This window comes from Amborella trichopoda, chromosome 7 (assembly GCF_054954075.1).
Source record: "Amborella trichopoda isolate Santa Cruz 75 chromosome 7, AtrichopodaSantaCruz75HAP2 v2.0, whole genome shotgun sequence".
Lineage (NCBI taxonomy): Eukaryota > Viridiplantae > Streptophyta > Magnoliopsida > Amborellales > Amborellaceae > Amborella > Amborella trichopoda.
Genome location: NC_142342.1, coordinates 40,776,442 through 40,801,418, shown reverse-complemented (window position 1 = coordinate 40,801,418; position 24,977 = coordinate 40,776,442). Strand labels below are relative to the sequence as shown.

General features: G+C 37.7%; 1 protein-coding gene across 2 annotated transcripts; it reads left to right on the top strand.

Annotated features, from left to right (window-relative positions):
• Window positions 1–1,026: 1,026 nt before the first annotated feature.
• On the top strand, window positions 1,027–19,998 carry CPI1 (cyclopropyl isomerase). Of its 2 annotated transcripts, none has more exons than XM_020669262.2 (8): window positions 1,027–1,349; window positions 2,145–2,278; window positions 3,110–3,193; window positions 3,867–3,908; window positions 17,169–17,279; window positions 17,990–18,181; window positions 18,750–18,847; window positions 19,416–19,998. In XM_020669262.2, the coding sequence occupies exons 1-8, from the start codon at window positions 1,346–1,348 to the stop codon at window positions 19,588–19,590; spliced, it is 840 nt and encodes a 279-aa protein (XP_020524921.1). In that variant the 5' UTR covers window positions 1,027–1,345; the 3' UTR covers window positions 19,591–19,998. The 2 variants fall into 2 exon arrangements, with proteins under 2 accessions (XP_020524921.1, XP_020524919.1); XM_020669260.2 differs by having other exon boundaries at window positions 1,102–1,349; window positions 2,136–2,278.
• Window positions 19,999–24,977: the final 4,979 nt, after the last annotated feature.

The following is a 24,977-nucleotide window of genomic DNA, read 5'->3' as shown; positions in this document are numbered from 1 at the left end:
CATGTAATCCCATCTTATAGTTACATATTTTATTCTTTGTTTTTTTTATTGTATGTTTGTATATTAATTTTATAAATGAAGTTAAAAAAGGCAATGAATAGCCCCAACAATACATGGTTGGAAGTAATAAGAAAATATTTAGGGACTTATGGCCTCGCTGATGATATGACAATTGATATAGCAGAATGACAGACTATGATTTGTTTAATCGACTCCAAATAATTGGAAAAAACTGTGATGATGATATATATATATTTTTTCAAATCACTTATTAGTTGAATTTGAATTAGTGTTATGAATGTAAATAGAAAATTTGCGAGAAAAATGGGGTGACAGACACCGTAGTTAGCATGTCTTCAATTTCTTATTTTTTGAAATTTATTAAAAACTTTAAGTTTTTTAAAATACTTTAAAAAAATTGTATTTTGTTGGTAGAACATATATAAATGCCCATTTTTTTTTATTTTTTCTCAAAACAACCTTCTAAAAAAAACTTCTTTTCTTCCATTTGTTGGTCTCTACAAATTTCTTGCTTTTGTTCCATTGATTTGAAGTATTTAAATTTTGGTCTATGAAATAAATTTACTAAAAGTAGGATTAAACAAGGAAGAGATAATGATTCAACAACCATTAAAGATCAAGGCAATAGTATATACCAATTATATGAAGGGTGCAGTTTGCATACATTTGTAGGTGTAGAGGGAAGGTGCACCTTCAAATTTTATTATGGTATATAATTTTGATGTGAAATGTACATAGGATTATTTCAAAATCTATTTGTATATCTAATTATGAAATTTTAAATTTCAAAAATGGTTAAAATCAAGTAGATCTATAAACCTATGAAAATCTTGAAAATGGACGGTGTAGATAATATGTTGTAAAATGCAGTATTTCTAAGACTTAAAATCTTTTTATTTTTCATAGCTATATATCTCGATGTCGAGATGATCGATCAAAGGGTTTTTTAACATTAAAACTACTTTTTTCGATGGATTTTTGAAGGGCATCCGTAGTTCTAGGATGAATCAATTTGATCATTTTTTAGCAACAAAAACAAACCCTTCTAGTGAAATTTTTAAGGTGGGCTCTAATTTGATAGCGTAGAGCCCTCGGTCTAAATAAACTTTTTCCTTAAAGGTTTGGCACAGTTGGTCTCTAAAACGAACGCAGCCATTTCGGCGGGCCATTTCAAATTATCTGATTATTACCAGAGTAATTTTTCGTCGTGAATCACATTCAAAGAGAGAGAAAGAAGAGATCAAGAGAGGAGAGAGAGAGAGAGATAGAGCAGGTGTCACTGGAAGTCTCAACCAGTCCATCATTTGGGTTCTTGAAAACAAAAATGGGTAGGGATTTACTTGTTATTTATTATTTATGCATACATGCACTGTCTAGTATTTCTTCATTAATTAATTTGCCCATATAATTCATTTTTTTGGAACAATAAATTTAATTTTGATCAAATGTCCTTCGTTTTATTAACAGTTCCCCATTACTGACCATTATTTGTTAAACATTTGTTGTTAATTTTTCTTGTCTGGATAGTATGGTATCAAGTACAGTAGTACTTCAAAAAAAAAATTAACTTCATTAACTCAATCACATGCTATTGTGCATTTCTTTCTTCTTTCTTTAAGTAATTTTTTGATGGGGTAGCAATACCTGGGATCCATTTTTCTCTTTCTGTAAATTAGATTCACTTTGGTTTTTTTTTTTTTTGGGTTTCAGTCTATTATGATACTGTCGACTTTTCTCAAAAAAAAAAAAATATTGTTTTCTCAGTGCAAAGAAATCAAATCTCTCTTTTCCAAGCACATAGATGTTTATTTGATGATTTTTTTTATTTTTTTTAATATTGCTTTCAGTGTTCTTTTTTGTCTCTTCAATCTGAAAATGTAGTTCTTATTTTTTTTCCCTATATTTAGCAACATGCTGAGTGCAAATTTCCATATGGTTCATCCTGATTCTTCTAATTATATTTTGACTTTGCATTTTCATTTTGGTTTTTCTTGATTCACGTTATTCCTGCTTTGCATTGTCATGTTGGTTTTTCTTGATTCACATTATTCCTGATACTGAGTCTTTCGTATATTGATTTACCTTTTTTTTTTTTTTCCTCTTTTTTTTTTGAGACTGTGTAGGTTCTAAAGAAGCTGACAGTTTATGGTTCGCCCCAACTCCCAGTAAGAGATGGGGTGAGATATTTTTCCTCCTATATACACCCTTTTGGCTCACTCTCACCCTTGGAATCATTGTTCCCTACAAGTTATATGAGGTTGGTGTTCTTTGATCCTATAGTGTTTTTTGTATTAGAAGTTTAGAACATACTTGTTTAAAATTTAAAACTTTTGATTTCATGCAATTTCAAATGTTATCATTTAGTCAAAGTGATGTTTGACCCATATTACTCTCTTTTGAAAGAAGATAGAGATCTCATATTCCTTGAAAATTGATGATGAGGAGTCGTGAGTGAAACCGAGATAGAATCCTGGCATGGGCTTGATTTCCCAAGATTAAATCCTAATTCTGAATTACCCAATAAAAGAACCAGGCCGAGATATTTCTCTTCTTGATAGCCTTTGTTATACAGGATTTTGAGGCTTCTGCATTGTACTTGCTCATGAGAAATATGACATTTCCTCAAAATTGATTTTTGCTGTGTTCTGATTTGCTTATTCTTACAGTTCTTCACTTCCTGTGGGTTTCTTCTTTCATGAAGTCAGATTTTATGGGTTCAATTTTCCTTATTTAAATTTGTGAGTTGTTTTTGCAACCTTAAGTTTGAGAGCCTTAGTTTTGCATCATCAATGTTAAGATTCGTAAGAGATTTCATCATTTGTTAGTATTGTGGTTAACATTTGCTTTTCACTGGTCCATATGACGTGTTTGCAAGATTGAAAAGTTATCTCGGGAAACTGCATCATGCTTACACTCATTTATTGCTTGAGATAGTTTGCGATAGATTATATCCATGTAATACCCATGATTTTAATGTCCACAAATAGGATATCCAAATTATTGAAAAGATTATTTCCGTGCAATGTTCTTTGTATTCTCTCAATGTTGTGATTGACAATTTAGGCAATTATCTTTGGTTAATTGACAGAGTTTTACAGAGTTGGAGTACTTGCTTGTAGGATTGGTGGCGGCACTTCCTTCATTCTTGATACCATTGTTTCTAATCGGAAAGGTGATTTTCATATCTCATTTGTGTACTGATATTTTGTTTTTGCGACTTTTTCTGATGATGCGTGCCACAACTTAATCTCGTCATGATGCAATGGAATATCATTTATTGATTTGACTCTCTACTCTGTATTTGAATATGTTTTCTTAGGTGTCACCAATATGTGCTTTATAATTAACAATTTTAATATAAGGAGAGAATGAAAGAGTTAGTATAGACATGTGCTTCAGAATAGAGGGAAAAAAGAACACTCATAAAATGTCCGCCAATTTGATAACTGTAGAAAGACTTGCTTCAAAGTTTACCTCTTTAGGAGCATGCGAAATATCATTTACAGCACATCTTCTTTAAAAAGATAATAACTCATCAAATGCTTGAGTACACGTCCAATCGGAAGGTGTGTGTATTTTAGAAATCTGTGACACATATGTGAACTTATTTCTTTTCAGTTTCTTTAAGAATTATTCCACATTTTATATGGCTTTCATATTTATATTTAATTAGTCATGTAGTAGTTTCATGGGAAAAAATTGTTATACATTTCTGTTGATTGTGTCCTTATTCCTTTGTGTCATTGAACTTGTTAGAATTTGAAACTTCCTGATTGTGACATTGCTCAAACCACAATTTGGGAAGTGTGATTCACTTTTTCTCTTATTTTCTGTGTTTCATACAGGACGATAGGAGCAAGTGTTGGAGTGATCGCTACTGGGTTAAGGTTAGTGATTTTTCCATAAAACTTTTAGAACCTGATGTTGTTGTTACATTGCTTGCTTAGAGGTGGGTATTATTCTTTAGTCTTGTTTACAACAGTATAACTTCTTTATTCTATCATGATCAACGTCAATGAAAGAGTTCTTCATCTTTGTTTTCATGAGGCTGTAGTTTCTTGTTGTTGTTGTTATTATTATTATTTAATTCTTCATCTTTGTTTTCATGAGTATTGGGCAATAGTTTGTTGTTGTTGTTGTTGTTATTATTTAACAATAATAGGCCATGGGCCTTGGGCATTGAATTGACATTTTTCCTGGAATCTTCAAATCAATGTTTTGACATTTACTTCAGTCTCTTGGTGGACGTGAAACCATTAAAACTTGTTGGGCAGCTTTTAGATGCTCCTTGCACTTTTGGACCAAAGAAAATTTGCTCTTTGAAGAGGCTGAGTAAATCTATTTGGCAGAAGCAGACTGTATACATATTTTGTGGGTTTTGCTTCTCTTTGGTTTTCTTGCCACATTGGCCAGGTCCATGGGGCATAAAATTGCCCCTTGGCCATTTAAGCCCCTCAAACACCCCCCCCAACACCCGCCCAAAAAACACACGTAAAAAGAAACATGAACAACAAAAAAACAAGACGTTTAAACTTCTAAAGCAGAAGTGGGAATAAATTCCATTCTTAGATACTTCAAAAGAAAGTTTTTGCTTTTAACATTATAATTTAAATGCTAATACAAAGTATATAGAATGCTAGTTTAGTGATAGTAGGAATAGAGACGAGGAAGTAGTTAAGGTTGACGGCCAAGAAATACAAAAAGAGTACACTTTCGATGTCTTGGATCTATAATCCACGAAAATGGAGAGATTGATGAAAATATCGCACATAGAATCAAAGCTGCGTGGGGAAGTGGAGATGTGCAACTAGAGTTTAATGTGATCGCCACATACCGATAAAGTTGAAGGAAAAGTTCTATAGCACAACTGTGAGATCGGCTTCGCTTTATGGGGCGGAATGTTAGCGGTTAAGAAACAACATACCTATAGGATGAGGGTATGAGGATGTCAAAATAGATGAGTACCAAGACAAGAAGGGATAGAATTTGATATGAATACATTCGAGAGAACTTAGGTGTGGCTCCAATAGGTGATAAGGTGAGAGAAAGTAAACTTAGGTGGGCTGACCATGTGCAGCGTAGACCCAATACAATATCTGTTAGGAGTTGCAAGTTTGTTCTAGTGGAAGGCTAAAAAAAGTAAGGGGTAGGCCTAAAAGGACATGGTTGGAAGTAGTGAAAAAAGATATGGGGACTTATGGCCTTATTGATGGTATGACTCTTGATAGAGCAGCATGGCGAACCAGGATTCATGAAACGGCTCCAAATAGTTGAGAAAAGGCTCGGATGATGATGATTATGAATACGAAGATTAAAAAGTTTGTTCCTACTATCCTGAACATTGATAGCATGATTAAAGTACAACAAGAAGATTAAAGTACATATGTAAGGACTCCCCCTTCATTTTCATCGACATACCCATGCTCATTTGCTGATATTCTTGTTTGAATCTGCTTGCATTCTAGTTAATTCTTCCATCTTCATCTGACACGGAAACTAGCTTCTAAAACACCAATATTGGGGTTTGCCTTTTAAATATGACATTTTCATTATGTCATTTAAACATTAGGGATTGGCATTTTAGTAATTTTAGTACTTAATTATGACATTCCAATGGAAAAAAGATAAAGTAGATGTTTCTTTCCGAAGTGTCTAAGTGCCAGACATGCATATCTTGTCCTCTCTCGTGTGTCGACATTTGTTGAAATGTGTCTAAGTTACATTGGTTGCATTTAGTTTGGCAAGCCGTATGGATCTTATACACAAGCAATTGGTTGAACTATCTGAATTATGATTGGTAATATATGATCTCAACATTGCTAGGATGTAATTGACACATCAGCTACTTTCACTGTGGGTGGTTCTGGGGTTAGCATTGTAGGTGCTCTAGAGGGAGGCATATCCTAAGTGGATGCCTAAGACTTTAAAGAAACAATTCACAGATGCGTTGTCATTTGTTTCTTCACTTGGGGCAAATGATGTTATGTTACAGAGGCTGGGTAGAATTGGTCATGCAAATACTTTTAGGGGCCGTTTGGATCCATGGAAAAAGATTACCTGGAAAAATCTATTTCCTTTAAAATATTTTTCAAAAAAGTATTTCCGATAAAATAAATTTTGGCTCTTTGGATGGTGTACATGGATTCATAATATTTTCATGGCGTTTTTTTTGTTTACTTTTTTTGTTAAATATTTTTTATTTTATATTCATTATAATATTAGTTTTTCATTAAATTTGAGATAGTTTCTTTCTCTAAATATTTGAGATAATTTTTTGTTTGATGAAAGTTAACTTTTATATTTCTGTATAGTGTTAGAATACATAAAAGGAGGGAGAACCGAGAGAACCCACAGGTCGGGTCTCTCGGTCAAAAAATAGGTCAAGACCTGCCTGATTACAAAAGTACTTGTGTGTTACAAAAAATGAGGCTTATGGAGTTGCCCGATTACAAAATCTGTAGATGTGTGTAGCTAAGTGCCTAAACATCCTCTGTGGTTCAGAGTAAAAAGAAGATGGACCGGGCGGGGTCTTCAGCATGGGCTCTAGCTCTGTATTTTGCAAGAAGATCGGCAAATTTGTTGGACGTCCTCCAAGTATGCTTCCATAAGACGTTCATATCCCTACATATGTTAGCAATGTCATCAAAAATCGAGAAGAGGTACCAAGGGTGTGGTGAGGTGCTTGTTACCCAGAAGATGATATTTTGAGCGTCTCCTTCCACTAGTAGTTGTAAGCCCCAAGAAAGGTTAAAATTTTTAAGAGCCATGGCTTCAACGTACTGGGAATCTTTATGACGCAAGTCTTTGGAATAAGTGACGAGGATATTGCGATGATGGTCATGAAAAACACCTTCGACTCCAGTAGGGCCAGGGTTCCCCAGCGAGCAACCATAGAAATTGAGCTTAATGGCAACTACTGGAGGAAGCAGCCAGTTGTTGGGTCTTTGAAGCTTCTGTGGCTAGAGATATAGGATGTTGTCCCATTGGCTGAGAAAGGTGTTGGCAAAATCCCTAAGAAGGCCTTGTGGTTAGAGGCCCAGAAAGTACCTTATGGAAGAGCGCTGAAGCTAAGTTTTTGTGACCTTGGAAGACCCTCGCGTTCCTTTTTAACCAAATGACCCAAATAGTTGCTGCGACGGTAGCCTTCCACAATACTCTACCTGCCTTCGGCCAATGACAGGAGTAGGAGGATGCGATTAGAGCCTTGATTGCGGGTGGAATGACTCATTAAAGGCGAAACAAATGTAGTGCTTGGCTCCACAGGTCAAAAGCTAGGCTACAGTGAATGAAAAGGTGTGGATTTGATTCCTCCTCACTCATGCACATTGCGCATATGTTGGGGATCGAAATTCCTCTCTTTTGAAGCTGGTCAACTATGAGAGCCCATTGAGAAGTGGCAATCCAGTTGAAAGTCTATACTTTTGGAGGAGCTATGGTGGACCAGACCTTGGAAAGGACAGAAATAGGGTTAAGTGGGGGGTTGAATGAGTCTTTTGTAGAATGAGGCCATTGAGAATATATCGAATGGAGTAAGGGTCCAGATAAGAGAGTCCCTCCCAAGTGGAGCTATGAAGTAGGGTTGCAAAGCTGCCGAGAGTGAAAGGAAGAGTCTAGTTTCCTCTTCAGTGAGGTTTCTTATGAAAGAAAGGTTCCAGACTCTTCTTGAAAGGACCATTTCTTCTGCTATGGTTGAGTCTTGATTAGAGGTAAGATGATAAAGGGAAGGGAAGAGGTCCCTTAGAGGAGTGTGTCCAATTTAGAGGTCGTACCAGAAGCGCACTCTTGTACCTTCTTTAGGTTGAAATCGGATGGTTTGTTTGAACAGTGAGAGAGAAGAGGCAAAAGACTTCCATGCTCCTGAGGCCCTACTCAGGGAAATCCTTTCAGGCACCCACATTTTATCCGGGATCTTATATTTGCTACGAATAACCTGGGCCCATAGATAATCAGTCTGGGTGGCTAAGCGCCACCACCATTTCCCTAGTAGAGCGAGTTGTGTTGTCTTAGGTCCCTGATCCCAAGCCCTCCTTGAGACTTGGGTAGTCGAACTTTGTCCCAAGAGATAAGCTGATGTCTGGTTTTTTAGAACCTGTTTTGACCAGAGGAAATTCCTCATAAGGTGGTCTAGACGGTTGGCCACCGAGGCTGGCATGTGGAAGATAGACATTAAATACACCGGAGCATTAGCCAGTATTGCTTTGACCAGCGTATTGCGGCCAGCCAAGGAGAGGTATCTCCCTTTCCAGCCCGTCGACTCCATCTATGACTTGGGACCACAATCTCTTTTTGGGCTTACCCAATCCCAATGGTATACCCAGGTCGGTGGTGGGGAAATCCTCCACTTTACAATCCCAATTTGGGATGAGTGCCCTGATTTCATCGTTTGTAAGTCCCACCCCCATCGTCTTTAATTTATCCATATTGACCTTGAAGCCTGTGACAGTTTAGAAGCATTTGAGGAAGAGCCTCAGATTTTCAATTTCTTCTGGGGAGGCGTCTAAGAATACCAAGGTGTCATCTGCGTATTGCAGGTGAGACACCTTTGGGCCTTGTGGACTACATTTATAGGGAGTGAGGAGGCCTTCCTGGTACATTCGAGCGATTGAGGGGCTAAATACTTCTGCAGCTATCGCAAAAAGAAATGGGGACAGAGGGTCCCCTTTGTGAAGCCCTCTCGAGGAAAGAAAGAACCCTTTAGGAGTTCCGTTAATAAGGACCGAGAAGTGGGGATGAGAAAAGCAACTTCTCATCCACTTTCTCTAGAGGACCCCAAATCCCGTTCTTGCCATTGTCTCATCCAGCAATGACCAATCAACATGGTCATATCCTTTTTCCCACTCAATTTTGAAAATTAGACCGGGCTTCTTGGACAAGTGCCTGGATTGTATGCACTCGTGTGCCACTACAGCCCCATCAAGGATTTGCCTATCTTTGATAAAGGCTTATTGTGACGACGAAATGATTAGGGGAAGAATTTGTTTTAGCCTTGAGGCTAGAACCTTGGCCAAAGTCTTGTATGAGGAGTTAAGCAGGCTAATTGGACGAAAGTCCTTCAGTTCCTCCGCCTACCTTAGGATTAATGCAATAAAAGTGGTGTTAATGGCTTTCTGAAGGATTCCCCTTCAGAAGAATTCCTCAAAGAAGCTTTTGAAGTCAGGTAGGAAAGTTTCCCAAAAGTTTTTGAAAGGGGAAATGGGAAATCTGTTCGGACCCGGTGCTTTGTCTTTGGCTAATTGGTCTATAGTGCTGAAGATTTCCTCTTCAAAAAAGGGCTGTTCAAGCCAGAGTGCCTAATGGTCTGAAAGGGTAAGGAAATCAAGGTTGGTCATCCTTGGTCTGTGGGCCAGAGGGGCAGTGTAGAAACTTGAAATCAGTGTTCGCAAAATCGAACCGGAACGGTTAACCAGTCGTGAGGCTGCGAGCGGTTCGAACTGAAATCGAACTAACCGGTGCGGTTAACCGGACCAACCGGTCAAGTAGATTTTTTTATAAAAAAAAAAGTCAAAACCCCCAAAAAAAATTAAAAAAAATAAAAAAACTTAGATTAAGTGTACACTATCATATTACATACATTTATCTTATAAAAAAAATTTGAAACAACTTTTTATATAATTTAATATTTGAATATTATGGAGATATGCAAGACAATTTATAATTTCACATAAATTCAATTGATGAAGTTACAAAGTCCAACTAACAATGGATGATGCAACAATATATGCTTCTATATTGTTTTAATGTTGATGTTGAAAAAAGTTGTTTTAATATTGAAAAACCCTTTAATACGGTTTAGAATTGGGTTTGAGAGCGTATTTTTTGGTATCATGATGTTCCCAGTTTTTCGAAGGGTTGTGAGTCAAGGTAGTAAGAGAGAGCACATCATTTACTCGGTAACTTGGTTACCAATTGAAGGGTGTGGGTCAATGTGTTAAGTGCTGCTTCAAATGATTAAATCGCATATTTTAAAAAAATATGGCTAGGTCGATTGTCAAATTGCCAAATCGATTTTGAATGGCCAAACCTCATTTACTCAGCAACCTTTTGAGTTCGGTTTTAACATGAAAAAAAAAAGAAAAAATTATATAAGATGGCAACTTTAAAATGTAGAATCAAGATGCATTTTTTTTTAAAAAAAAAATAGGTTAATTTTTTATCCATTTCAGCATGTGGAAACATGAGAGATGAGTAAAACACTTTTTAGTTTCTACCTCTTTTTTTCATAGAGGCTAATAAATAGATTTAAGGAGTATGAAGTTGCAACAAATGATAGATAGCTTGTAACAAATAAAAAAGCAAATTAGAAGAAAATGTCACAACTAAACAAGAAGTTGAGAACACTGACAACAGTAACATACACCAAAAATAACCTTAAAAACAAATAAAGTTTTTCTTCTCATATTCAACACAAAAAAAATATTTTTATAAAAAAAATATACAACATAAAAAACAATCCAACAAGCTCACCAAAAATATATAACATTAAAAAGAAAGAAATATTTGTTTTTCTCATATTCATCACAAATAACATATTTTTTAAAAACAAAACGTAATTTATTAAAAAAACAAATTGTTTTTAAGAACCCTAAAATCGAGCCAAAGAGCACATAAATTTTAGAGTCAAAATCAACCCCAAATCTTTCATTTTTTGAACAAATTGACATGGGGATATGATAGACACTTCAATTAAGATTCAAATGCGCCAAATTTCATGGAGAATAATTGACTAGTGAGATCTTTATGCAAAAAATTGCCGATTTTTCACTTCACGAAAATTTCAGGAAAAAAACGCAGCAAAAAAAAATCGATATAAAAACATTTAATCAATAGTAAATTAAAGTAATTATTTTATTTGATAGATGATGCCTTTATAATCAAAATTCAGTGATCAATTCGATAAAATCGTTCAATTTATCGATAAAAAATCAATTTGTTTGGATAAAAAACAGTTCTTCGAGCAGCAGTACTTGGAGCCCAAAAAAACCTCAAATCTTCATTTTTTTGGAAAAATTGAAATATGTAAACATTGAATCATTCAACAATTAATCAAAGCCCTCTAGTTTTATGAAAAATTATGAGGTATTGAAGCAGCATTTGATAGAATGGCGGAAATTTCTAATTTTCAAAAATCTCCATTTCAATCCGCCAAGAACTCTTTGTTTTTCGATTTTTGATTCAATAATATATGATTTATAGAAACTTTCATGTGTATAACATCAATATTTGACTGAAAAACAAAATAAGCTGGAAAATGGAATAAAAATTAAGCTACAAAATATTGTTCTGTGAAAAATAACAAGCCTGTGTCAAATAACGGCCGTTATTTGATGCGTTAAAACGATGTTATATCAGTGTTAAAATGGTAAACCGGACCGGTTAGAAAAACCGACCGGTTTGTTCTAAATACTGCCGGTTCGACCTCGAACCGGCCGGTTTTGGTCCTGAATTTTTTTGGACAGTTCCGTCATATGTGGTGTGCCACAAAACCAGCCCTAACCGGACTCGCCACCTCACCGATAGCGATCTGACCGGCCGGTTCTAACCGGCCAGTTTTGTGAACACTGCTTAAAATGTTCAAGGATGGCGGACTCAAATAGCGGTTATCCACCTTAATAGTGGAGATAGTATTGTCCTTTCTGCGACAATTAGCTATACAGTGGAAGAAACGAGTATTTTGGTCACTTACTGTTAACCATTTGACTCTGGACCTCTGGAACGAATTCAGTTCTTTTTAAGGGTAGAGTAGTATTCCAGCTTGGTTTGGGTTCTGAGGTTCACTTCTGTGTCTGTGAGAGGTCTGGACTCCTCCATTCGATCAAGGTCTTGAATGGAGTTGAGTAGAGAGCTTTTGGCTTGGGAATAGTTTCCCTGTAAGGACTTGCTCCAAGTTTTGAGGGAGGATTTGAGGAGTTAGATTTTGGTTTGCAGCCTATAACCTGCTCTATCTGAGACCTGGGTTGAAAAGGAGTTCCACCAATTTGGAATTAGGGTGCTGAGAGAGTCCTCTTCCAGGCAAGCCAGTTGAAATCTAAAAGGCTTCGATCCTCTTCTGACTGCCTGAGTGTTCAGGAGGATGGGGCAATGGTCCGAAGTAGCTTTAGGCAGGGCTAAAGCATGGGATTCGGGAAAATTTTCCTCCCAGTTCATAGATAGGAGGAAACAATCGAGCTTAGAGAGGGATGGTTGAGAGGAGTGGTTAGACCAGGTAAAGCGGTTGCCTTGGAGGGGAATATCTAGGAGTTCATGGCGAGAAATGAAGTTCGAGAGATCCATCATTCCCTGAGAAATGGTGGGATTTATGTTTCTCTCATGGGACCACCTAGTATTGTTGAAATCCCCTCCCAAACACCAAGCAAGATGAGGGTAGGAAGGCGACAAGGTCTAATTCAGCCCAGAGGCAAGGCCTAAGGGATGCAGAGTTGGGTCCATAAATGGCAGAGAATTTGAGGGGGAAGCCATCCGAAGTGCTAGAAAGTAGGACAGTTATTGAAAACTCCCCTACATGGGAAGATTGGAGGTGGTGTTCAGTTGGGTTCCAGATCACCCATATTCCACCTGACGCCCCAATCACAGGCAAGGAGGCCCACTGGCAAGGCCTTCTTCCCCAAACATGGCGGATGAGCTGGAGAGTGGGCTCCGAATTTTTGGTCTCAATGAGAGCTAAGATCGAGGGTAGGTGTTTTAAGGTTAGGTCTTTAACAATGTCCCTTTTGGACTCCTATCCCAACCCTCTAACGTTCCACATTAGAATCTTCGTAGGTTAGGGGTGGGGCAGGAGAGGAGGCAATTCTAGCGGACCTCCTCGGAGAGGATGAGGAGATAGCAGGTGAGCGCCCCTCGAAGGGGTGTCTGTCGTATTTGATCGAGGAGAAAAGGTTGAGGAGCTCCCTTTGTCCTTTGATACTCACCTTAAGCCGGCTCTGTGCATCTGCGAGCAGGAATCGATGTGCTGGGCCCTCGGGTCCTTCATGTTGGAAGCCCATGACCCGATAGATCTCCTTCATTCTTTCAAGTTCTTTGTTATCCCCATCCCTGTCGACCCCCTCAGCATTGAAGTCAGTCGAGGGAGGAGAGATGGGTGCATCTGGTGACCTGGGTAGTTCTCTGTTTTCCCCATCCTCGTCGACCCCCCCTGCACTGATGTCAGCAGAGGAGGGAGAGATGGGTGCAGGTGGTGACCTAGATCCCAGTTAGGCGCAGAGGAAGAGGGAAGAAAAATGATAGGGTAATGGTCTAGAGGCAAGGCAGGAAGAGTTTCAAGTTTAGGAGATGAGGAGGGGACAGGAGGGTCAGCAGGTTTAGGGGGGGGTTGAAGGAGTGTCGGAGGTAGAAGAGGGGGAGGAAGGGGGGCTGGGCATATCGTCTTGGGGTTGAGCCGTGGGCAGAGGCAGACCTGAGATTAGGGATCCCTGGAGCGTAGGGAGGAAAAAGGGGAAAAGGGAATCGTAAAAGTGGGGAGGCGCAGGGCTGAAGGAGCCGTCGGGTCCAAAGTAAAGAGGGGAAGGGTGATAGGTGAGAAAGTGGTGGGAATGGGTGGAGGGAAGAGAGGAATACGACCGAGGAAAGGAAGTAGGGTAGGTGAAGTGCAGAGTTCTATACCGGCAGATGTGTACAAGGTGCGGAGTATAAGAGAGATGGGGAGAGAGCAAAGAGGAGATATAGGCTGGGTCAGGGGGAGAAGGGTCAAGGGAGTGCACTGCCACTATACCATAAGGGAATTGTGGTCTGTCCATATCCGGAAGATTTGGTGAAGGGGTCTTAAGGGTCAGGACCAGACCGACCTCTGTGGGGAAGTCCAGGTGAAGGAAGGTCAAAGCTAAAAACGGTGAGGGGGAAGGGGGAAAAGAGGGTGGAGGAGAGGGCTAGGGTAAAGAGGGACGGTGCGCAGGAGAAAAAGAGGGAGAGGGTGGGTACAGGTTCGAGAGGGTGGGCTCCAGGTAGAGGTCCTCAGAGAGTGGCGAGGTTTCAGAGTGGGAGGAAAGAGGCTGAGGGTTAGAGGATGGTTCCTGAGGGAGGGGAGAAGAGGCAGTAAAAGAGGGTAAGGGAAGGGGAACAATAGGTGCACTCGAGGGTCTGAGATCTCGAGGCAGGGGGGGACGAGGTGTCATCGTCGCGAAGAGGGTGGTGAGCAGGTGGCTCCTCCACAGGCAGCGAAGGCTGGGTGGAAGGTGAGATGACAGGGTTGGAGTGGGCGGCTTGCGATGGGATAGGGGTGACAGGTGTGAAGGAGGGGGTTGCGCAACAGAAGACGTGTCAGCTAAGCAGAGCGAAAGGCAGGTGAAGCTGGACCGACGTAAGCAGGTGTCGAGCCCGCATAAGAGGTTCTAGGGATAAGAGACGGGTGTGTGTGGTCCCCAGATATCAAGAGATAGCCGGGCCTAGAAGAGGAGGATGGGTCGGGATCACCAAAAAAGCCCAACACCCCAGAAAGGGGGGAGGGTTCACGGTCCACTATTACCTCCTTACCGGCCCGGTGAGGGGAAGTGACGATTGGAACGAGGGGGGACGTACGAGGTACCCCTATTGACTGCAATGTCGGTGGGAGGTCATTGCAGTGTCCAAAGACGGTCGACCGATCACCACGTGGTTGCCAAGTTGTTGGCTGTGGTGGTTTGGGTAGGTTGCGCTCCCTAGGCAGTGCGAGGCCGTGAGGGGGTTGTCGGCGATGGCACCGATGGTGGCTAGATTTCCTCCAGACAGTGATCCAGGGGGGAAAAGAGGAGCCCTTGGCCTGAGGAGGATCCGAATGGTTAAAGAAGTTGGCTAAGGGTGGAGAGGCCGCTGACCACGAGAGCGAGATCGGGCAGTAGAGGTCTTCGACCTCAAGCCAAATGCTAGGAGGGATGAGATTGCTTTTCTAGTAGGTGAGGCAGGGGAAACAAGAGTTACTTTTGCAGCGGCTACCACCTGCGAGAAGGAAGCGGGACCATGGGCTGTGTTTGCAGAGGCGACCACTTGCGGGGAGGAAGACTACAGAACGTGCCTAACCTTCGGATTAAAAAACTTGGATCCCTTCGTGGGAGAGGAGAGAAGTGGGGGGGGTAGGGGCTGAGGTTTGGGTAGAGTTCTTGAAGGAGGGTAGTTGGGTTTGGGATAAAGATTATAGATGTAGTTTTAGCTGAGGGTGGGAGGTAGACGACGACGCCTTCTCCTCATTTTGTTGTTTGTTAAATATTTGAGATAATTTATTTCTAAAAATTTTTAAGTAGTTCTCTCTCTAAAATTTGATATAGTTTGTCTACAATTTGATATAGTTTCTCTAAAAATTTTGATATAATTTCTCTCTAAAAATTTTGAGAGTTTCTCTCTTTACAAATTTTAAGTACTTTCTCTCTCTAAAATTTCATATGGTTTGTCTTTCTAACATTTTAAGATACTTTTCTCTCTAAAACTTAAAATAAGAGAGTTTCTCTCTCTAAAAATTTTGAGATAGTTTTTCTCTTTAAATTTTTTTGGATTGTTTCTCTATCTAGAAGTTGATATAGTCTCTCTCTCTCTTTAAAATTTTAAGATATTCTCTCTATAAAACTTAAAATTTAAAATTGTTTCTCTTTAAAATTTAGAGACAGTTCTCTCTCTAAATTTTTTTAAATACTTTCTCCCTCTAAAAATTTTCAGGTCCTTTCTCTCTCTAAAAAATGTGAGGTAGTTTCTCTCTCTAAGACTCAAAATTTTAGATAGTTTATCTCTCTAAAATTTTTGAGATAGTTTCTCTCTCTAAATATTTTCACGTACTTTCTCTCTATAAAACTTAAAATTTGAGATAGTTTGTTTCTATAATTTTCAGGTACTTTCTCTTTATCAAACTTAAAATTTGAGATGGTTTGTTTCTATAATTTTCAGGTACTTTCTCTTTATCAAACTTAAAATTTGAGATAGTTTATCACTCTAAAAATTTTCTGATAGTTTCTCTCACCAAAGCTTAAAATTTGAGGTACTTTCTCTGTTTTAAAATTTTTTAGATGGTTTCTTTCTTGAAATTTTTTTAAGTATTTTCTTTCTTTAAAACTTAAAATTTGAAATAGTTTCTTTCTCTAAAAATTTTTAGAGAGATTCTCTCTAAAAAATTTTAGGTACTTCTCTCTTTAAAATTTGATACAGTTTCTCTCTAAAATTTTAAGATATTTTCTCTCTCAAAATTTTCAAGTACGTTCTCTCCATAAATTTTGAGGCAGTTTCTATGTAAAACGTTTTTTGATATTTCTCTCTCTAACATTTGATATAGTTTCTCTTTAAAATTTTAAGAGATTTTCTCTCTCTAACTTAAAATTTTTAAATAATTTCTCTCTATAAAAACTTTGAGATAATTTCTCTCTAAAATTTTTTGATAGTTTCCATCTCTAAAATTAGAAGTAGTTTCTCTCTAAAATTTTATGACACTTTCTCTCTCTATAACGTAAAATTTAAGACAGTTTCTCTCTCTAATTCGTGGAGGTATTTTTGTGGAATTAATTGTATTTTATAAAGTGGATGTCTCCGTAACCGGGAAATCTGGCTGGAAATCAATTTCGAAGGATAAAGACAATGATACAGATTTCTTTATTTTTGGCTTGATATGAGGAAAACAATTATGGGCAGAATTACTTTTCAGTCCCAAAATTTTCATCCAAACGCCAGAAATGTGCGATCTCTACTGAAAAACATTTCTAGAAATGGATTTCCAAGTATCCAAAAGACCCCCTAGAGATCAAATGGAATAAAGATGTCAGGGTATATTTCATGCTTGGTCCTTGTGTTTTCATGTTTGAGTTTTATTTTGGGTGGAGTGAGAGGGTGGCTAGGTGATTCGTAAACCTTTGGAGGTTCTTACGAGGTGAGGTCACGGTCTGTGCTCAATCCATACGCAATAGATAATTTTGAAGGAGTATATTTGTTGTAGTTCTCATTCTCATGGGGGTAATATAGACTTTTGAATTATGTTGAACAGGCTGGACACACTTTTACTATGGAATTTGTTGGACCAATCTCTGAGTATTCTATGTATGTTTTGTACCTCTTTAACCTTGCTTTGAAGAGGACCTTTTACTATATTATTCTGCTTCTGGTGATATATTTTTGTTGGAACCATTTCCTCTAAACAAATTCAGATCAATATCTCAAAAATTAACTTGATGCTTTACTCATTATGTAAGAAATTTACGATGTGGCAGGCCAGCGTGTGGATTGCTATCTTTAGTTACGTTGGAAACTACTATTGGACTCACTACTTTTTCGCCATTCTTGGAGCTTCATATATTTTTCCATCTTGGAGGATGAACAATGTGAGTTTCAAGAACAAATTAATGGTGTTGATAATGTTACTAAATTTCTTACTAAAAAATAGCTGCACTGAATTTCTTTGGTTTGGAATATGAATGCTACTGCATCATTTTGTTAAGGTACACATATTTTTCATCTTGGCTATTGGTTTTTTTGTTTCTCTTATTACTCATTATGATCTTGTTAATGGCTATGGCATTTATTGAAAGGGATTGCATACAAAGAGACCATTTATCTTGATTACAAGCATGTCACAATTACTCCTAGTTATTAGATGTCAAATCAAATGGCTTGAGGTGAGTCTTGAAGTCCGAGATTTTTTTTTTTGAACTTTGATTCTATTCAATGGCACTCTTACAACTACCCAATTTGAAATCTAAGGGACAAAAGTGATTGTGACCTCGTTGTACAAAAGATAAATGGTCTCTTTGTATACTTTTTCTAGAAATTAGGCAATTTGACGTAAATGCATGACAAGACTTATTATGACAATTTAGAATATGCTCCTCTAATCAAGCTGACAATGGCAGTCTTGAGTAGAGTAAATTTCATGTTCGAATGCAGCATAGTTTTCGTATGCTGCATTTTATATGTACGTACATGTGTGTGTGTGTGTGTGTTTGTGTTTTTGTTTTTTTGTTTTGGGAGGGGGGGAGAGAGAGAGAGATTTTGCATCATCCTTTCACTTGCTAATGCTGTTCATGCAATGTAGGTGCCTCATACCACATTCCTTCTTGCGCATGTTTGTTTCTTATTTTACCATGTCTGGTCAAACATTACCCTTAGACGACTACGCAATTCCATTTCGGTCCTTTCAAGGCCTGTGCAATTGGCTATTGAGGCTTCCTGGATTCTAGCCTTGTCTTATTTCATTGCGTTCCTTGAGACATATGCTATTTCCAATGTAAGTTATTCTTCAAGAGAATATTAGATGTGGTATATTTGCAAGGAAATCGAGTTGCTTCATGCTAGACTTTTCTTATTTATTGTACTCCATGAGATATACGCTATTTCCAGTTAAGTTGCGTTTCTTTTATGCAGAGTATGTTAATTTCAGATGAGGTAGTCTACTCTTGATGAGATTTACTGTCATTCAAACAGCCCCTTACATTTTTAAGTTGGTTAAACTTGTGGGTGAAGATTTTAATATCTTGCCATTTGATTTTGTAAAATATTGATATCGTATACAAGATGTAGTACTCCTCTTAAACTTGTGGGTGTTCCAGTCTCTCTTCATCACTGTCCATTGTAGCAATGGATGATGATGAACTTAATGGATTATGGTTTCCATAATCTATTGGATTACAGTATTCTTGCCCCAGAAGAGAAGGAAGTGTACTTACGCTGCTTGCTATGACATTCTAACTTCTGTTAACGTCATCTGCAACATAAACATAAGACTCATTGCTTGTTCCTGTTGTTGCTCTGTCTGCAATTTCATTATATTTTCTTTAATTTGCAAACTCATGCAGTTCCCTTACTATGACTTCGTGGATCGGGCATCAATGTACAAGATAGGGTCCTTATTCTATGCAATTTATTTTATTGTAAGCTTTCCGATGTTTATAAGGTATGTGTTGATATCTAATAGCTATACTATGTGTTACATTTCATTTTTTAAGAGGACATTTGGAAATGAATTTGTAGATAACAATGTATTTCATATATGTAGTAGATGTTATGGCAATCATTCTATTTCCTATAGTCTTTTTCTAACTTTCTCTCTATGTTGAATTCATTTGTTCACCACTGGACAAAGAGGTCAACCACTTTTATATTAAATGACATATACTGGGATTTTTAGTATTTTCTAACAAACAACGGGCACATGCTGTATCAATACTTATCTAGGAGCAACTCATCTTTGTGACTACAAATCTCTCTCTCTCTCTCTCTCTCTCTCTCTCACTCTCTCACACACACACATATTTCCACAATCTCCTACAAGCAGACTCTTAGAAGCACACATCTGTCCTTGTCTAATAGCAGACCATCTTAACCACAGTGAAGCTGCTACTGTGTGTGTGTACCCCATAGAACCCACCCTCCCACAAAAAAAGAAAAAAAGAAAAAAAGAAGCCTTTCTTTGAGCCTCTAAAGCTTTAAAAATTGTGATTCATCTTTGTTTCTTTCAATAGATTGGATGAGAAGCCCAGTGATCCATGGACTCTATCGAGGGTGGCTATTGATGCTCTGGCTGCTAGCATGCTCGTAACCATATTATTGGATTTATGGCGCTTATATATTGGGCCCATAACGAACATCTCAGCTACAAACCAGTGCCGAGAGCCAGGTTTGCCATGGTTATCATAACACATGATGTGATCTTGTAATTGTTGGATAATACCCAAGTCCCGGTATTTGGTAAAATGGGTTCTACACAACTTTTATCAAAATTGAACTCTGTTCTTCATTTAATTTAGAGCTTTTCATTGTATTGGGAGATCGTTTTCTCCTTTTGAATAGCATGGTTTCCCAAAGTCTCCTCATGAATATGTATGTGTTTAGGAGTCATGCTGAAGCTTTGCTTTAGTTTCTCTCACTTATCTGTTCGTATCAAATCGGTATGGCAAATGCTAACTTGGGCTGTACTTTTGATGTTCCTTTCTCTTCGTTTTCCAGCCCATCATATTGTATTAGATGAACTGTGTTTCTGAGTGTTATTCTGTCTCATCTTCAGATTTGGCAGACTTTGATTTTTCTAAAACAATCATTTTCTCATTTGCTGGTGATTAGTGGTCATTTTCTCTTTTGATGGTGCTTCTCTCTTCATGTAGCTCAGCGTACTGTATCAGATGAACTTTGTTTCTTAGTGTTATCATCTCTCATCTATGGCTTTGCTGAACTTTGTTTCTTAGTGTCACCATCTCTCTTCTAAGGCTTTGCTGACTTTGATTTTTTCTAAAACAATCATTTTCTCTTTTGGTGGTGAGTAGTGGAAATGTTACAGACTAGTGCCTAGGACATGAATTTGATAAATCTAATAAACAAGGTTTCGGTATTCATTCTAGAGAGAGAGGAATTCCTCTTGAAATGAGGACTCCTGGTTTCTTCAATGTTCATTCTTTTGCAATATATCCAAGAGAAAGGACAGGGTTCTTTCCCAACTTAGATCTACTTTAGTTATGCGGTTGAGAGATTAGAATGCTACTTGAAATGGGGACTTCTAGTTTTGTCACTGTTTATTTATTTTTGAAATATATCCAAAAACATAGACAAAAGCTTATATCCAAAAAAACACTCTTTTTTGAAATATATCCCAAAAAGCAGACAAGCTCTTGTGGTTGAACTCTCTCTTGATCAGGAATATATCAGCTTGAGGTTTATAATGGAATAAGAGACGGAGAGCTCTCCCTCTTTTCTGCTAACTATTTGGTATTAAGAATGTTGGTTTTAAGAATGAGTAATTGCCCTTCTTTGACGCTTACTGCCCAACTGGAGAGTGGACAACTAATGTGTTACTTATTAAACAAGGCATGTGGTTGGTCTGTGACCCTTGGATGCCGAATGCATCCTTGGGGTGAAGCCAAGAGTTCTTGATTTCCACCCATTAGGAATACACAAGCTCCAAAGTGGATGAAGAAATGGAACTCGGGCTTCCATGGTCCCACGAGCTTGTAAGTTTTGCTTCTAGAGCCGAAAGTTCCAGGAAATAAAGATGCCTAAAAAGACATGGGCACAATAATAGTTACATATCTGATATTGCAATATGGCGTGCTTCAAGGTGAGTGGTTTGGAGGGATGATGCCTCAACATAACATCCCACCCTCCATTCCCATTGTTATCACGTTAAAATAAATAAATAAATATCTTTTATGTAGCCTTGGACAGAATTTACTGCACAATTAGGGTTGCATTCCCAAACAACCCGACTCGCCGACAGCGCCTCGTGGTTAGCACCGAGGTGTGCCTACGTAGTTGCAGCGCCATGCACATATCATGCACCTCATTCTCGTCCCATTCAGGGAGCCACCTGAAATAAGTAATAAAATAAAATAAAATGGTGTGCATGGTGTTAAAGAAGCCAATGGGCCTCTGACGAGATCAACTTGCTTTGGTTACAAATTAGGGCTGCAAATGAGTTGGGTTGTCCTAGACAGTGGTTGAACATGCATAAGGGAAGATGATTCTATCAACTCATCCCTGTATAATGCAGGGTTAAGATCAACTGAGAAAAATGAGAAAGGATGAAGTGGCCAATGAGAATGCTAACTCATTTTACCCTCAAATTTGTCTAAATACAATTTGAATTTTTTTTCTTGTTTTGGGCACTCAGAACTCAGAAGAGACCTATATTTGTGCTAATTATAAAATCCACTAGAATTCTATTTTCCTAAAAATCTAAATTTGTTAATGCACAAATCGGAGCCATTTATCTCTTTCTTCTCCGATTCTTGGTTGGGTCAAACATGAGATTTAACTAAAGTTTATATTTAATATTTCTTTGCAAACCCTCGAACACATTGTTTAGACGGCTAGGGCTAGCAACGGGCGCCCTAGCCAGCCCCGGACATGTTCCTCATAGGGCTGGCCTAGGTCTGTTTCAGCCTTGGCCCGGCACAGACCGGGGCAAGGAAGCCCTAACCTAAGCCCAGCCCTAGCCCTCTCAGAGTCAGACCAAGCCAGTATAATTTAAAAAAAATAAAAGACGAACTTAAGAAAAAGAGGGCATTGGGCCAAATCGAGCCAGCCTTATTGTGGCCTAGACTTGCATTGGCACTCAGACCATGGTGGTTCAGCCTTGGCTTGGCCCTCGGGTCACCTAAATATTTAGGGCCAGGGCGAACGGGCCATGCCGGGCCACCGGCTATTTTGTATTGTCAGGAGATTACAGTGTAGACTTTGTTGGCATATCTATTGGAGATAGGTGGTCCCTCAGCGCTCTAGAAATTGATGGACCGAAAGGCTCGTATCATATTTATCCCCATCCCATCCCCATCCTAAGAGTAATTTAGGAAAAGAAAGTGCGCACCTTTTGATAGTTCAGATTGGACCAGCCTCATCCAATGCCTAAAAAAAGATTTTTTTTTATTCTGATTTTTAAAAAATATATTAATCTAAAATTTGAGCTTTAGCTTAATTTTTATAAGTAGAGATAAATAAAAAATAAAAACTATTTTAAATAAAATTATTGATCAAAACAAATTTAAATGCATTTTGATCATTTTTATTAAAAATATGATAATTTTTATTTAAAATATTTTAAAATATTTTTATTTAGTTACTTCTATAAAAATTAAATTGCACTATAAAACAGTAGATAAGAAAAATTGTTTGATGTGCGATGGACCGCATTTCTACATATGCGGTACATCGTGCATTTTAAAGATGGATGCAAGTAGGTATTTCATCTAAAAACAATGGAAACTAAGGGTCCAAATGTTTTCTTATTAGAATTATTATTTCTAGTTTTTACAATTTATTTATTTATTCATATTCATGATCTCCATGTTAGAGTTACATGTCCTTAAAAATTAAGTCTTAAAATCGATCTCAAAAATAGATTTATTAAGAGGCCCGTATTTCTACATATGCGGGCTTGGACACATAGAAAACCAGGTCCTTTAGATAAATATCTTACTTAAATATAAATAAAAAAAGAGTAATGAACCTATGAGACCCTCCCACACCCATGTGTGTAGGACCTCAAATGATCACCATTAAATTTGGCACAGATATCTAAAAAAGTTATTACATGGGTGTGGGACTTGATTTTTCTAGAGATCTGTATCAAATTTAATGGTGATCCTTTAAGGTCTTATACACATGGGTGTGGGAGGGTCTCATATGATCATCCTTCATAAAAAAAATTATAAAATTAAATTTTCACCATTAGATGTAGCTTATTAGAATGGAACTATCTGTTGAGTTCTTCATATAAATTAGAGCTTGTCATTTTCTCTTTTGGTGGTGTTTTCTTTCACTTCATTTAGCTCAACATACTGTATCAAATGCAGCTCTTAGTGCGATTAAGGCGTGGCAGACATTGTTTTCCCCAAAACAATTATGGCATTTTTTGGTGATGATTATTGGAAATATTACAGGTTAGTACTGAGGACATGAATCCGATAAATCTGATCGACAAGGTTTTGGTTTCTTGGATTTGTGTGTGTGTGAGAGACAGAGAGGGGGGTTCGGGGGAGGGAGATTGAAATTCTACTTGAAATGATGATGCCTAGTCCAAGAAGGGTGGTGACTTTGAGGAAGATTGAAATTTTATTTGAAATGAGGATGCCTAGTCTAACAAGGGTGATTTTAAACTTTCTCTTTTTCCGACCTATGCTTGGTTAAAGGGGCTAGATTGTGTTAGGTAGACATCCAATGTAAAATTTTGCCAAAAACTTATTTCCCAACTAAAATCCACTTAGTTATGTGGTTGAGCTCTCTCTTGATCAGTTAGCTTTTCAACATACTTGAACAAGCCCATGTTATCTCTTTGAAGATATCAGTTTAAGGTCATAGAATAAGAGAGAACTCGGTTTATCAAAAAACATAGATGTTGTTATATCCCCCATTATACAACCAAATAACATTTAACTAACTCCACCTTAATTGCCTTTGTCAATCTTGCCTTCGAAAAGTAGAGCAAGGATGAGGTTTGTCTAAGATGCAGGCTTTATGCTATATAAGTTTGGACTTAAACATCCATGTTCAACTTTAATTATGAAATTTCAAATTTTAAATATAGTATAGATCAAGCAAATCTCTATAAACACTTGAAAATCTTGAAAATAGACAGTCCAGATAACTTGTTACAATATACACTATTTTTAGAACTTGAGGTTGAGATTATCAATTTGAAGGTTTTCAACTTTATAATACTCTTTTCTACTGGATTTTTAAGGTACACGGTATGTCTATAGTATAATATTGCTAACCTTATATAAACTTTTCCATGTAGATAAAATACATAGCATGGGGCAGAACAAGGGCAGGTTTGTTCCCGTAAGGTTTGGCTTTGGATGCTGAACTTCCAAACTCAAGGCTTCCTTGGGAGGTATGGAAGCCACGAATGCTTGATTTTCACCTATTTTGGAAAACGCAACTTCCAAAGTTGGCGAGCTTTCGGAGCTGAAGATCACATGTAACAAACATGCCCAAAAGCACAAGGGCACCGTAATAGTCACACGTGCGATATCCTGGTTTGGCCATGCACTATGTCCAATATGTGTTATGTGGGGTAGCAAATGGTGTTCACGCTTGGGCCACAAACTGGGCCGCAAATGGTGCGGTTTGTATAGAGCCGAGGCTCTAAACAATCAAAGTAAAGCCTATCTTCAAATAGTATTTAGAAATGTGGTTTCGATACTAAAAATCTTTGCGATAGTCTTAAAATATATTTTCATTTGTAATTATAAAATTTAAAGATTCAAAAAAAGTGTAGATCGAGCAGATTAATGAAAATTTAAAATTGCTGAAAATTGACTGTCCAAAAAAGCTTACAAGATGCATTATATTCAAATCTTGAAATTCATTTTTTTTGCATCTCCATACATGTTCATGGCGAGATAATCAATTTAAGGATATTTGAGCATCAAAACGACCTCTTCTAATTAAATTCTTGAGGTGGTCTCTAATTTGATTGTTTAGAGCCTCGGCTCTCTCTCTCTCTCTCTCTCTCTCTATATATATATATATATATATATATATATATATATATATATATATATATATATATATATATTGAACTGGGAATGGAA